Raw genomic sequence first — 13,964 nt, forward strand, 5'->3', positions numbered from 1 at the left:
TCCAGCTCTGCTTCAGGTCTTGACAGCTCCTCCAGCAGAAAGGCCACTCCAGTGCAGGAGGCATAATTACTGGCAATCACATAGGGACACTGGTGGAATGAGAATGATTTCCTTCCTTCACCCATCAGTTCATCCCAGGGAAGGATGCTAGCTGGTCCATCCAAGTGGAGATAGTGGTAAAGAACCCGCCTGGCAATGCAGAAGTAAGAGACATGGGTTCTATTCCTGGGTCAGGAAGATCCCCTGGAGAAGGTCATGGCAACCCACTCCAGTATTCTTGTTTACGAAAATCTCTTGGACAGAGGAAGCTGGTGGGCTACGGTCCATGGGATCGCAAAGAGCCGGACAGGACTGAAGTGACTTAGCATGCATGGGCTATCACCATTACCATGGTGGGGAGGGAAGAATTGGCTTAAGATGGCGTGAGTGACCAAGGTCCATAACTCGGTGGGGTGGGGGGGGGGGGCGGTCGGAAAAATGAAAATAAAGAAAATGAAAACCACAGCCCTCGCAGTCATTCCAGCTATTCCATGTTTATTTCATCTTCACAGGAACTCTGGGCAATAAATGTTACAAACCCCACTCTTCAGAGGAAACCAAAGGGTGACAAGATTTGCACAGTTACATAACAGAAGTAAGATTTAAACTAAAGTCTGTATCCCTCCAATGTCTGCACTCTTTCTGCAAAGCCAAACTGGGATTTTTCTTGAAGGACTTTTTCTGAGTCTTTTCTGCAAAAACAGACCCAAAGAAAATGTTTGGGAGAATTTGTCTTGCATACTGTTCCCTATTAAAACTTGAACCCATGTTTTGAGGCTTATAGAGGGGTCTCTATTCTAAAATGTGGGATTATTTTCGGAATTACTGCCCCAAAGCAAAACCCAGTCTCGGTGTTTGTCTTCATTCCTTCACTCTGGACCATGTGGGCCAACTTTCCACTGGGGTTTGCCAAGAGCTCAAGGAACAAGCTTAAAACACAGCACACAAACAAGGGGATATGTGAGGCTTTTAACCAAAGGAACACTGCTGTCAACAGGAACCCTGGAGGCAACATTCAGGCTAGTTGTTCAAGTTATATCCCTCCCTCAAATACCTCCCAGCTGTCACTGCTGGGTTAGGACGGCACAGGCATCACTGGCCCCTAGTTTCTAACCTCAGAATGCAGGCAGGAAGGAGGGACCCAGAGGTAGTCTCTTTGCTAGAGAAGTGGCCTCCACCACCAGCCCCCGCTGTCAGCATCTCAGACTCCTTCTGTGTCTACTGAAATGTTTTTCACAGGATGGAAACTGCCACCAGGCTCTTCCGATGGCTGGCAAAAACAGCTACTGGCTGGAATTTGGGCAAGAGAGATCTGACATTGGCCTTGGCCATTTCGGCCTTGACTGCCATTATAAACAGGTATAGGGCAAGAACACACAGAACACTGGAAAAGGTGTGATTCTGTGTCTGAGCCAAGTAACAAAGAGTTCCTACTTCTTCTGGTCTGTTCAGGAATTTCCCACAACTCCCTAGGGCTGAGAACACAAGTATATCCCTCATTACCTGTATCACTTATGGAATATGCCAGTCTGAACAACCAGGAGGAAAAAGTTGAGAGCTCTTTACCTAGAAGTGCTAAAAAGGAGTCCCCGACTATGAAAATACAAGGTCACAAGACAGACACAGCAGGATCTACTAGCAGCACAAAGCTCAGGATTTCCTTCAGTGGTCAAGGGGATGAGATGGCATGTGTCCTTCCTGGACAGGGATGGGATAGCATATGTGATAGACTCTACTGGCAGCCACTTTGTGACCACACAGACACCTGGATGGAGTCAGTCACATATGTGTCAGTTCAGGTTCAATCAAGAAACAGAACCCGAAGCAGAGACATTATAAGAGATTATTTTACCCTAAAGAATCAGCTGACATGGTTGTGGTGGATGGTCACGAAAGTCCAAAACATCAGGGCAGGCTGTGAGGAAGGGATGAACTCACAGGGATGGACTGAATCTATTCCATAGGCAGAATTTCTTCTCCTTCAGGGAAGTTCTTCTTCTTCAGCTCTACTCTAAACATTTTTCAACTGATTGAATCAAGCCCACCTAGAACGTCTAGAATAATCTCCCGTCCTTAAATTCAACTGCTTATAGACTTTGATCACGTCTACAAATACCTTCACACCTGGAGTTGTATTTGGTTGAATAACCAGGGATTTTAGTCTGGAAGGGCTGACACATGAAAGGACGATCATAGCATGGAACAGGGACACAGAATAAGATGATTTCCTGGTGACTTCTTTGAGTTCCTAGATCAAACTATTCCTGAGCTCCACACTACTGCTGGTATGTTCCAGCTGAATATTTCCAAAAATCTGGCCATGGGTATCTCAAGCTGTCCTTTCTGTAACTCACAACTTTTTGTCCTAACTGACACAAGAGGGACCCAAACAAAGGGGGTGACAGTTCTGACCAGACCTTTCAAAGAGGGCTGGCTTCCAATCTGGGTTCCAGCTAGTGGGAGACCCACTGATACACACCAGGATGGATAGAGGAACAGTCATTACCATTTAGTGGGGAGATGGTTACTGGCCTCCTTGCTGTGGACAAAAAGACAAAGAGGACACTTGCTCTGCCCATAGGGGATAGACGAACAAGTGGACGTGTCAAAGCCAAGGAGAGTGAAGGGGCCATGGGAACCTGTGCAGGCAAGTGGAAGGAACCTAATCCAGCCAGGCAGGCTTCCTGGAGAAAGTGACATTTCAGCTTGGTCTGGCAGGTAAGAAGAAACAAACCAGGAACAAGCAAGGCTGGGGAAAGACATTGCAAGAAGAGAGAATGGCACATAAGAAGGCCAAAGATCACTTGCACGAGGTAAGCACAAGCCTTAGGGATCGCTAAGGCTGTGTGATTCAAGTAACTTTACGTTTCTGTGCCTCAGTGCCCTTGAATGACGAGACTAGACCAAATGCATTAATCCTTGCACAGGACTGGGAGGAAGGCAGCATTCCAGGATTAGTTTATCATCACCATCATTACTGCCATCGTCATCATGGTCAATGCCTGATAAAAAGTGTGGGAAAGACTGGCAGAGATGGCTAAAGAGCTTGGCCTGAACCAGGCCACAGACCTCAGGCTATCTCCCAGGCCTCGAGGAACCAGGGGAAAATATGAAACAGAGGCCGGCCAGCATGAATGTCTGCTTTTGGAATGGCTACTGGAAGGAGAAAGGACCCTGGGCAGAGAGATGGTGATAGAGATATAGATGTAACTGTGGAAAAGGATCTTGAAGTCATTGCCCATGGGAAAATGTTTATAAAATTGCTTGCTCGGAAAAAGAGTCAATGCTGAGGGACAGGGACAAGCAGTGATAGACAGACAGAGGGCTAAGAACCACCCAGGGCTGTTCTGTAATAGAAGGTATTGGAGTTTTAGATCACAGAAAGGAGCCTTAAAGAGTAATGAGCTCCCCGTCCAGGGAGGCATACAAGCAGACTCTGGATGAACGCTTAACAAGGAAGCTGTAAAAGAAGCACAAGCACCAGGTGGATTGAGGCAGATCGTTTCCAAGCTCCTTGCAGCCTTGGTCTCTGTTCTCCTACAGAACCCCAGAGAGACGGTATGTTAGTTTTCTGTTGCTGCTGTAACAAAATCACTATAAACGGAATGACTTAAACCAACAGAAATTGACTATCTCACAATTCTGGAGGACGGAAGTTCACCTTGGGTCTCTCTAGACTAAAATCAGGGTCTTGGCAGGCTTTGTTCCTTTCTGGAGGCTCTAGGGAACAATCTTTTTTTTTTTCTTCCCCCTTTTCATCTTCTAGTGGCTTCCTGCATTCCTTGGCTTGTGGCCTCTTCCTCTGTCTTTGAAAAAGCCTGCAGCATAGCATCTTCCAAATTCCCTTTCTCTTTCACTGTCTCACACTCCCCTATCCTCACACCCATGCCTGTCCCACATCCCCACAACACACCTCACAGATGCAGCCATCACCAGGGAGTGGTTCCTGTGACACCAGGATTTTCACACCCCTTCCCTTGTGTGTTCAATGAGTGGATTGGTCTTCCCTCTCCTTGCTGAGGACAGCATTCCTGTCATCCACTCTTTTATCCTAATGTCTATCTCAGGCCTGCGCACACTAGATTCTCAATAAATAGAGTCCGGAGAATGAATGAAGACTCCCTTTAAAGAAAATGCCTGAACGATACCATTCTAGCTGAGAAACATTCATCCCCTCATTAGCTGTGGTTGTTCAGCTCTCCTGGCATGATGGAGTCCCGGTGATGGGACCTCTGTTCCTCATCTGCATCAACGGGGTTGGGAGAAACCTCTGGAAGAAGACAAAGGCTTTAGTCTGTGGGGAACTTCCAGCCTGGATTTTTAACATTCATATTCCAGATGGAATAACCTGATGCTGAAGGGGCTGGGGAATGTTATGCTCCGAGCCCGTATCTCCGAACCAACCGAGAGAGAGAGCAAGTCCACCACGGTACTGCAAGGGCAAAAAGGGAGTTTATCTCTAGCGCGCTAGGGCCCAAGTCTCATCCCACACAAGGGAATCCGACAAGAGCCCCGAACAAAGGAGAATGGCGGCTTATATACAGGCAGTTCTTTGTCTCAGTTACAGGAGTAGCTGGCGTTACATGATTGGCCAGGCAGGATGAGCGCATATCCTGTCTCTTTCTGGTAAACATGACTCAGGTCCTAGAGCCCGTCATTTGGTCCCTAACAGGGAAGGGGCCGGAGAAGGGGGCTGGCTATAGGAGGCAGGGCAGTGTCACAGGAGACCTTTGTGAGCAGACACACACAGGGGAACATAGGGGAACCCAGGGACCGCTGGCATCCAGGGCAGGGTCTAGCCTCTCTGCCAGGGGAGCTGAGTCAGGCTGTGCTCTATGCATTTCTTAATGAACTTGTGCCTCGCTCTGAGTAACAAAATTAACAGTCACCAGTATAATTCAGCAAAGCTTTCCTGAGCATCCGCTCTGCCCAGCTGGGTGCTGAGTGCTGACAAGCCAAGATGCCGAAGGTGCACATGGTGCGTGGGAAGACAGACAGGACGCGCTCAGCAGGATGTCTGGTGCTTAGGGTGCAGAGGGTGTTTCTGATTTGCCCAAGGAGCCCCCTCAACAGCAACACACGTGTCCAGGGTGGAACCAGGCCGGGTCTCCCTGCGACACATTTATCTCACCATCGGGCGCGCAGAAACGCCTATTTTCCAGCACAGCGACGTCTCCTTGATCGGACGGTCCAAGGACTTGTTTTGCTGCATGGGTTTGTTTTCCTTCCCTGTCCTGAGTTTAAAGCTCCTTCCATGAGCACATCCAGAAGCCCTGGGGCGTTTCAAAGCAGACTGGAATTCCCGGCTGGGGCTGATTTGTCTGCCAGGGAGGCCCACACCCCAGGCACCACCACAGAGGGAGTGAGGAGACCCCTTCATTCAGAAGGAAAACACATCTGTGTTTGCCGCTTGCACCTCCAAACACACGCCCAGTCTGAGAGGACACCCAAGAGGCAGTCCCCAGGCCCTCTCACTTAAAGTGTTTAGAGAACAGGCTCTAAACCAAACAGGAAGGCAAAGCTGTGAGCCCTGCCCGGGGCTTGAACACAGAAAAGTAGCAAAATAGAGCGTCAGGGTGGGCAAGGACCTCCAGCCGCCCCGGGGGTGCTGCTCTGTTTACGGACAGAGGATGGGCACCAGGATCAGGAAGTGATTTTTCAGGGCAGAGACAAGGAGGGGCTGGAGCTGGACTTTCATCCCTGCTGTTGATCCTCGATGCCGCCCCACATCCAGAACACCAAGCTCCTTTCCCTTAACCCTCTGGTCTTCCCCATTGGTTGTTTTCTTCCGGGAATGTGTGCCTGACTGACTCCTCTTTTGCCCTCCCTGCAGTGAGACAAGCTTTGGAGACAGGCAAACACAGGTCCACAGCTTTGTCTCTCCTTATTGACCTTGTGACCTCAGACAGTTTCATTGCCCCTGAGGCCCTCAGTTTTTCCATCTGGGAAATGGGAATAACCCCACCCACTTTACTGACTTTCTGTAAGGCTCGTGACATTTGTGACAACGTCTGTGTAGTTGTATAAATGAGGCTGATGCCTCATGCTGGTGCATATTCGATGCTTGATGTTAAGGAAGACTCTTCTTTTCTTTCAACAGCTCCTTCTCCCAGCTTGTTCCTTGGTCTTGGGTAGCCCAAGAGCTCAGTCCCTGACTGCAAGAATCCTGCTCCTCCCCAGTTCCACACTGTGAGGTGGGAGAACGGGAAACAGGTAAAGCACAGAGCTTCATGGGATCCATTTGCCTCCAGCTTAACGACCTTGGGCACATTGCTGGAACTCTGTGAGCCTCGATTTTTCCACCTGGAAAATGGGACTGTTTTCTGTCCCTACCTCCCAAGGATGCTTGTAGGAAAGGAGACAGTGACATTAGCTCCAGCTGTGATAATAGCTCAGCATCTTTTATTCCTCACCATGCTCTTATCATCCCTAGTTAAGAAGAGAGAAGAGTTAAGAAACTTGCCCAAGATCATCAAAGAAGCTGGTGACACTCGATCCACTGAGCACCTAAGCGCAGTGCTTATTCCTTTAACTGGTACCCATGCTCCTCTGTTTACAGGAGAGCAGCCTGCCGAGCATCACTGCTAAAAGAGACATAGTCAGGGGACTTCCCTACTGGTCCAGTGGCTAAGACTCTGTGCTCCCAATGCAGGGGGCCCAGGTTCGATCCCTGGTCAGGGAACTAGATCCAAGGCCACAACTAAGACCTGGTGCAGTCAAGTGAATAAAAAAGAGAGAGATATTTGGAGAACCCACCCTTTCTGAGGGTCTGCTCTGTACCAGGGCTTGTGCCAGGAGCCTGAAGTGGACCAGCCTGGGGGATGCTCCCACACCCCCATCTCAGGTACTAGCATGAGCCCATCTTCCAGATGCAGAGATGCAGCTGCTCAGAGGGCAGCTGGCCAGTCAGTGGCGGGTGGATGGTGATACCCAACTGCCTGATCCCAAGTTCTGGATCACTGATGCTCGATCCATCACTTCTGGTCCCTAACCCCCATCCCATCCAGTTCTGCTCCAAGAGATCAGTCAGTTTAAAAAACAAAACAGTCCCCATTCTAACTGAAAGGGTTGACTGCCCCATCGTTGAACCACCCACTCATCCATCCTGTCTCTCTGCTGTCCTCCCCTCATCTACCAGTCCTGCCACTTTAGGAAGAGCGCCTGCCAAGAGAGAAAATTCTATTGCTCATTGTGTGAGAGGAAGACCCTGCTTCCTTTCCAAGTGTCCGGCACCCCAGCCCAGACAGCCTCTTCTCTCAACAGGGGTGGTGGGGGCTTCAGGTCTGAAAGGCTCCAGTGTCCCCCAGCCAGGTAGGCGTGGCCTTGGCCTTGGCTGGGCCCCACAGGAAACAGAGGAGTCACGGAGGACCACCCCCAGACCTCTGCTTAAAGGGGCAGCTGGCCCAGGCTGCAGTCAGGCCACCTTTGCACCATGACACCCCAGCTGTTCCCCCTGCTGCTGCTGCTGCTCCTGGCTGGGCTCCCCGCCACACGGCCGGCTCCCCCGACCTGCTACTCTCGGATGCTGGCCCTGAGCCGGGAGATCACCTCTGACTTCCAGAGCCTGCAGGCCACTGAGCCCTCGGTGAGTGCCCTCGGCCCCCACCTGAATGAGGACGGGAGGTCCATGCAGACCCAGTTCTCAAAAATTTGCCTTTGGACTGGGGCCTGGAGGGGGACCGGGGGAGGGAAATGCTCTTTTTCTTTTCCAGTCAATGTTAATTTCCAGGGTATTTGTGCTTTATTTCCGTCCTATTAAATGTCCATCGTTTGTGCTTCCTCTTTACTACAAAGAAAATGCAATCCAAGACATCAGAACTTCTGTTTATAACTAGCTGACTCAATGGACATGAGTGTGAACAAACTCAGGGAGATAGTAAAGGACAGGGAAGTCTGGGCTGCTGCAATTCATGGGGTCCCAAAGAGTCGGGCGCGACTTAGCGACTGAAGAGCAACAAGCTAGCAAATATCAAGAGGATCTGTTTTAAAATCTAAAGAGAGACAGACAGACAGACAGAGAGAGAAGAAAAGTTCCCACAGAGTGTAGAACTCCAGCTTAAGGAGGACCAAGGAGTTCAGCTTGTTTATTCTCCCCACTACCCAGTAGGAGCTAATGGGGTGACTCCTGAACCAGCCCCACCTCTTACCTGCTATGGACCTGAGCAAATTATCCAGCCGAATCAGAGAATCTCATCATCCTGAGCTGTGAGACGCACTGTGGGCAGCTGGAAGGTTGCAAACTGGAATGCAGACACAGTCTGCCCAGTGTGAACAGTCCTGGCCTTCAGCCACTGTTCTCACTGTCCTGTCAAGCGGAAGACGCAGGGGCTCGGAACCCAGAGTCCCTAAGGAGCCACCCAGAGCTAAAATCTGGCCTCCTGACCGCTCTTCCAGTGTAGATACAAACTGAGTTAAACTTCAAAGCTCTGGCAAAATTTAAAAGTGTCCCTTTACCACTTGTGAACCCTTCACATAACCCTTCATCATAAGCCTCAGATGTGGGGCTTGTGATACCTTATTAACACCTCCTTTGTGGTTTCTTTTTGAAAGTTAAGTAATGTGTATTTTTTCTTAAGTTATGAAGCTCATACACCTCGAAAACAGAAAAGGCAGAAGACAAAGAAGAAAATAAATATTACTGCAATCCTACCACCTAGAGGTGACCTGCTGCCATCACATTCAGAGAATAGGATTTCAGTTCTTGATCTGTGCATAGGTATCCAATCCAAGTGTTTGTGTGTATAGACAAATCGAAACAAAGAGCACAGCGGTTCTGCAGTTTACTTTCTAACAATGCCGTCAAATTAACATTCCTTTGAAATAGCACTTGGTTGTATTGAAGCATCCTACTTTATCCACAGATTCCCTGCTATTAGATATGTCGAGCACTGGTGCACAGAGCAGGCATGTATGTTAAGTCTCTTCAGTCGTTTCCAACTCTTTGTGATCCCATGGACTGCCAGGCTCCTCTGTCCATGGGATTCTCCAGGCAAGAATACTGGAGTGGGTTGCCGTGCCCTCCTCCAGGGGATCTTTCCGATCCCGGGACCGAACTCTCATCTCTTACATCTCCTGCGTTGGCAGGTGAATTCTTTACCACAAGCACCACCTGGGAAGCCCAAATACATAGAGCAATCATCTTGGAAAAAAAACAAACATGATTTTAAAACTTAAAATGCATAGATTCAGAGCTGGAAGGAAGTGGAGAGATTACGTGTTCTAACTCTCTAGCCTCACAACTGGGAAACTGAGTCACAAAACAGAATATCTATCCCTGGCAACAGGGAATTACTGGTTGGAAAGGACCAGAATCTGGGTTTTCGGGCTTCAGGCCAGCACAGAAGCAAAAGTGAAGCAGAGTGACATAAAAGTATAACTATATATACAGCTTCCTATTCCTATAGTATATGTTACACGTACTACTCTATCCAGATTACAATTACGCATGCATGCATGTTCGGTCACTGCGCCATGTCTAATTCCTTTGGTACCATGGACTGTAGCTTGCCAGGCTCCTTTGTCCATGAGATTCTCCAGGCAAGAATACTGGAGCGGGTGGCCATTTCCTTCTCCAGGGGATCTTCCCAACCCAGGGATCCAACCTGCATCTCCTGCCTCTCCTGCATTGGCAAGGTGGTTCTTTAGCACTGAGCTACCTGGGAAGCCCTCAGACTATAGTTATAGAACTGTTTAAATATACATATACATATATATGGACACATATTTATATACATCTCCCTCTCTGTACACACATATATGAAACAGTTCCCTAACTCATAGTATATGACATAAAGTTTGCATTCTAAAAGTCAAATTCTAGAAGAGCAATTGACCCTGGGGGAATGTGGCAGACGGTACAAGACTGTATGTGCATGTCGGCATCAAGGAAGTCCCCAGGGATCTGGGGCTGGGCCAGCTGTCTGGGGGCTGGCAGAGAGACTTCTGTGGCTGGGGTGTGTCCCTGTGGGCATCCCAGAAAGCCATTTCCCTTTCCACAGGAGGCGTGTGTGAGATACCTGCCCAGGCTGTATCTGGATATACATGTAAGAGTGGTCTGCCTGTTGCAGGGGGTTGGGGGGCAGGGTTGGGGGGTAGGGAGACATCTGGTGAAGCAGAACCAGCCGCCCCCAGCTCCTAGCCCTCTGACTACTGACTTCTCCCACGAGACCCCTCCCTGTTATCCACTCGCAGAATTACTGTGTGTTGGCCAAGCTGCGGGACTTTGTGGCATCACCCCAGTGCTGGAAGGTGGCCCAGGTGGATGCCTTGAAGGACAAAGTGCGGAAACTATACACCATCATGAACTCGTTCTGCAGGAGAGTGAGTGGCACATTGAACGTTCTTTTCCTACTCGTTATAGGTCAAGAAATTAAGAGAATGGTTAGGGGAACAGGGGAATCAGCAGGAGGAAGAGAAAAGCTTATGGGGTGCTTCCAGTTCACAAAGCCCTTCCTCAACCCTGTTGCTCTTGCCAAGGGCTGGGGACTTCAACGAGGCTCCCCACCTCCACCAGCCCCACCTGCAGCACCCAGGACCATATGAAAATCGTATAGAACAGATTCTGCCAGCAGTCAAATGGGGTGAGATGAGAACTGTGGAATTCTGAGAACTCCCACACCCTGGAGACTGGGTTAGAGGAGACTTTCTAGGGGAGAGGCTTTGGGTGTGTTCGGTGATGGGAAGACTCCGCATCAGAGGGGAAGGAGACAGGAAGAGCAGAGAATCAGCGCTGGCTAGATGTAGAAAGCTGGGCCATGTGGTCTTCAGAGCACAAGCTTCAGCATCAGGCAGGCCTGAGCCCCGTCTTCATCCCTGTCTTGCTTCCCGGAGGACCTGAGCCCCTGTCTTCATCCCTGTCTTGCTTCCCGGAGGACCTGAGCCCCTGTCTTCATCCCTGTCTTGCTTCCCGGAGGCTCACACCCTCTCCCCCTCTGAGCCGCAGTTTCCTCATTCATGCAGAGTACCCATCTCCTGAGATCACTGGGAGGATAATAGTACCTACACCCTGACCATGTGTGTGCTGAGCGCTGCAGTAACTCCTTGGTAATAAGATCTCTAGCAAGGTGATTAAACATATAAAGAAGGTAACTAAACATAGAATGCCGAGCACCAGGCCTGACCCAGGAAACTTTAATACTCAGCTATTCAGATTTCTAGCTTTAAGTTTTATTAAGATTTATTTAGGTTTGATCCCTGGTCAGGGAACTAGATCCCACATGCTGCAAAGAAGACCTGGCATGGCCAAAAAAATAAAAATAAATACATATTTTAAAAAGATGTATTTGTTACTTTGCATCAGGGATGAGACATGCTTTTCCGACTCCACCACTTCCCTCTTCATTCCTCTCTCTGCTTGGTGGTGCTGGGGAGAGAGGAAGAAAGCATAATTGTAATACGGTTTGAGAACGCTTCAATTGACTCTGAAGTGTTTGAGGGTGAGACCTAGTGCTGTTACTCCTGGTATCCCTGATGCCTGGCCCAGAGTTGTTGCTCTTTACCCATCTATCCATCCATCTGGTCAACCAACACACATACGTGAATTCAATAACAAAGGAATATGAGATTCAACGGGTGATGTTTTCACACAAAGGGGAACAACTGAACAGCCTTTGAGGATAGCCAGGAGCCCTACTGCTGTGTGTGGGCTCTGTGGCCACCTTCAGTGATGTTCCTGTTTATTGCACATCTTTTTCAGGATTTGGTGTTCCTGTCGGATGACTGCAACGCGTTAGAATACCCAATCCTAGTGACCACGGTCCTCCCGGATCATCAGAGCTAAGGCAGTTCAGACCAGAGAAGAACCTGGGGGCATGAAGTTATGTCAGCTGCCCAGACACAACAGGCTAAACCCGCGGCTCCCACAGCTCTCCTTGAAACTCACGAGTTTCTCTTCTTCACCTTCTGGAAACCACAGCTTGTGCTTCTACCTTGGAATCAATTCTGAACATAATTAGAAGCTTTGCTTCTCGTTCCCCCTTGTTTTTGTCTTGCCAGGATGGTTAGATACACAAGCATGTTGATTTGGTCACTGAGAAGAAAAGGGCAAATCAGCTTCTCTCGTATGAACAGTCAGCTTGAGAACAAGCAAAATAGTATGTTTGTAGTACTACTTTAATGGCGCGGTGGTACCATTTTTCTCTCCTGATAGAAACCTGCTTCCATTTAATCACGCTTCTATTTTATACCTTTTTCAACTACAAATGTTCCTTACAGTTAGCTTTCATTTTTTAGAAGAAATTTCACTGCCTGTAAGATGTATTTGTAAGGTTTGTAATGACATAGTGCTGATGGGAACCACTCTTTCATTGAAAGGTGATGAAAATCAAATAAAGACTATCATTACAGTGAGAAACACGTGTCCTGCTGTATTCCGTCCAAGGTGGGTGTCAGGGTGTTTATTTCATGCTCTTTCTGCAAGTCACTGCTTTTAGCAAGATACGTCTTTCCCCCTCTTTCCATCAAGCATAGGTATTTCTGGGTCTGTTTCAAGCCACTTGTGTAAATCTGTTTTCAAAGCATCAGAAGATGTTCCAGTTTATGTTTGGGGAAGACTGTATCCTGCATCGTATCCATGGCAGTGCGGTACCTGACATTTCATAAACATCGGTTCAGAGAGGGCTCATCACAAACCTAGACATGGGCATCATAGGAGGCTGAGGCTCGTGTCGGTTAGGTAACTTGCCCAAGGTCACCAGCTGGTAAGTGGGGAGCCTGGGTTGAATGCAGGGGCTCCAAAGCCCACACTCTCCCCAGTGACCCAGGCTGGTTTTCTGCAGGTGAAGGATGCTTGCTTAATAAATTCATGAAATCAACAGTATCATCTCAGTTAAGTAACTGGATTGTTGAAAAGGTTTCTAAATACTGATTTTTTAAAAGCTCACATGCCACACCGGGGAGCTTTTTGTTTTCTCTCCTTCCTTTTGTACGCATGGGCCATACTTTCCTTCCTTCCCTGATCTTTCGTGTCTCTGACTTAGATGATCTATGAGAATGGTTTAGCAAGCTATGCTTTTCCATTTAGAAGCACAAGTGCAGAGCGTAACTGTCCTGGTGTCCCAAGGCTGCTGTAATAGGGTACCACAAACTGGGGCTTAAATAGGAGAAATGTATTGTCTCATAGTCCTGGAGGCTAGAGTTTCCTAAATCGAGGGCTGGCAGGGTCCTCCTCTCCCTGAAGGCTTTAGGATAGAGGGTCCTTCCTTGTCTCTTCCCATCTTCTGGTGGTTTCTGGCAATCCTTGGCATTCCTTGGCCTGTAGACACATCAATTCAATCTCTCTCCCCGTCAACACATGGTATGTATCCTGCGTCTGTGTCTCTGTGTCCAAAATCCCCTCTTCCTGAAGTAAATTTTCTGTTTGCAGATGACATGATCATAAATACAGAAAATGCTAAACACCTCATCAAAGAAAACCTGTTAGAATTAATAAGTGAATTCACTGAAGTTACAGGAGAGAAAATCAATATATGAAAATCAGTTGCATTTCTACACACTAACAACAGACTTTCAGAAAGGGAAATTTTTAAAAATCCCATTTACAATAGTATCAAAAAATATAAAATGCATATGAATTAATTTAACCAAGAAGGTAAAAGACCTGTACACTGAAAACAATAAGAATTGATGAAGGAAATGGAGGAAGACACTAATAAATGAAAAGTTATCCCATTTTCATGGATTGGAAGAATTAATACCATTAAAATAAAAATCTTGTCCATACATGCAAAGAGATCTGCAGATTCAAGACAATCCCTATCAAAATTCCACTGGCATTTTTCACAGAAACAGAACAAGCCATATGTAGTTTGGCTTGTTTTCTCAAGCCAAAACAATCTTGAGAAAGAACAAAGCTCAAAGCATCACCCATCCTAATTTCAGGTTATGCTAAAAGCTATAATCAAAACAGTATAGTACAGACGGATGGA

The 13,964-nt window shown here is 47.9% G+C and overlaps 1 protein-coding gene across 1 annotated transcript; it reads left to right on the top strand.

The window, feature by feature from the left end:
* The first annotated feature begins 7,471 nt into the window (after positions 1-7,471).
* Positions 7,472-11,818, top strand: CYTL1 (cytokine like 1). Its single transcript, XM_068974983.1, has 4 exons — positions 7,472-7,624; positions 10,038-10,082; positions 10,231-10,359; positions 11,735-11,818. The coding sequence occupies exons 1-4, from the start codon at positions 7,472-7,474 to the stop codon at positions 11,816-11,818; spliced, it is 411 nt and encodes a 136-aa protein (XP_068831084.1).
* Positions 11,819-13,964: the final 2,146 nt, after the last annotated feature.

The sequence above is a fragment of the Capricornis sumatraensis genome, chromosome 7, assembly GCF_032405125.1.
Source record: "Capricornis sumatraensis isolate serow.1 chromosome 7, serow.2, whole genome shotgun sequence".
NCBI lineage: Eukaryota > Metazoa > Chordata > Mammalia > Artiodactyla > Bovidae > Capricornis > Capricornis sumatraensis.

What these genes read in the sequence shown, in the direction of transcription:
- CYTL1 (XM_068974983.1), top strand. Translation starts at nt 7,472, where the DNA reads ATGACACCCCAGCTGTTCCCCCTGCTGCTGCTGCTGCTCCTGGCTGGG. An exon ending in TGCAGGCCACTGAGCCCTCG is followed by an intron (nt 7,625 to 10,037) that starts GTGAGTGCCCTC and finishes CCCTTTCCACAG; the next exon opens with GAGGCGTGTGTGAGATACCT. An exon ending in GGCTGTATCTGGATATACAT is followed by an intron (nt 10,083 to 10,230) that starts GTAAGAGTGGTC and finishes ATCCACTCGCAG; the next exon opens with AATTACTGTGTGTTGGCCAA.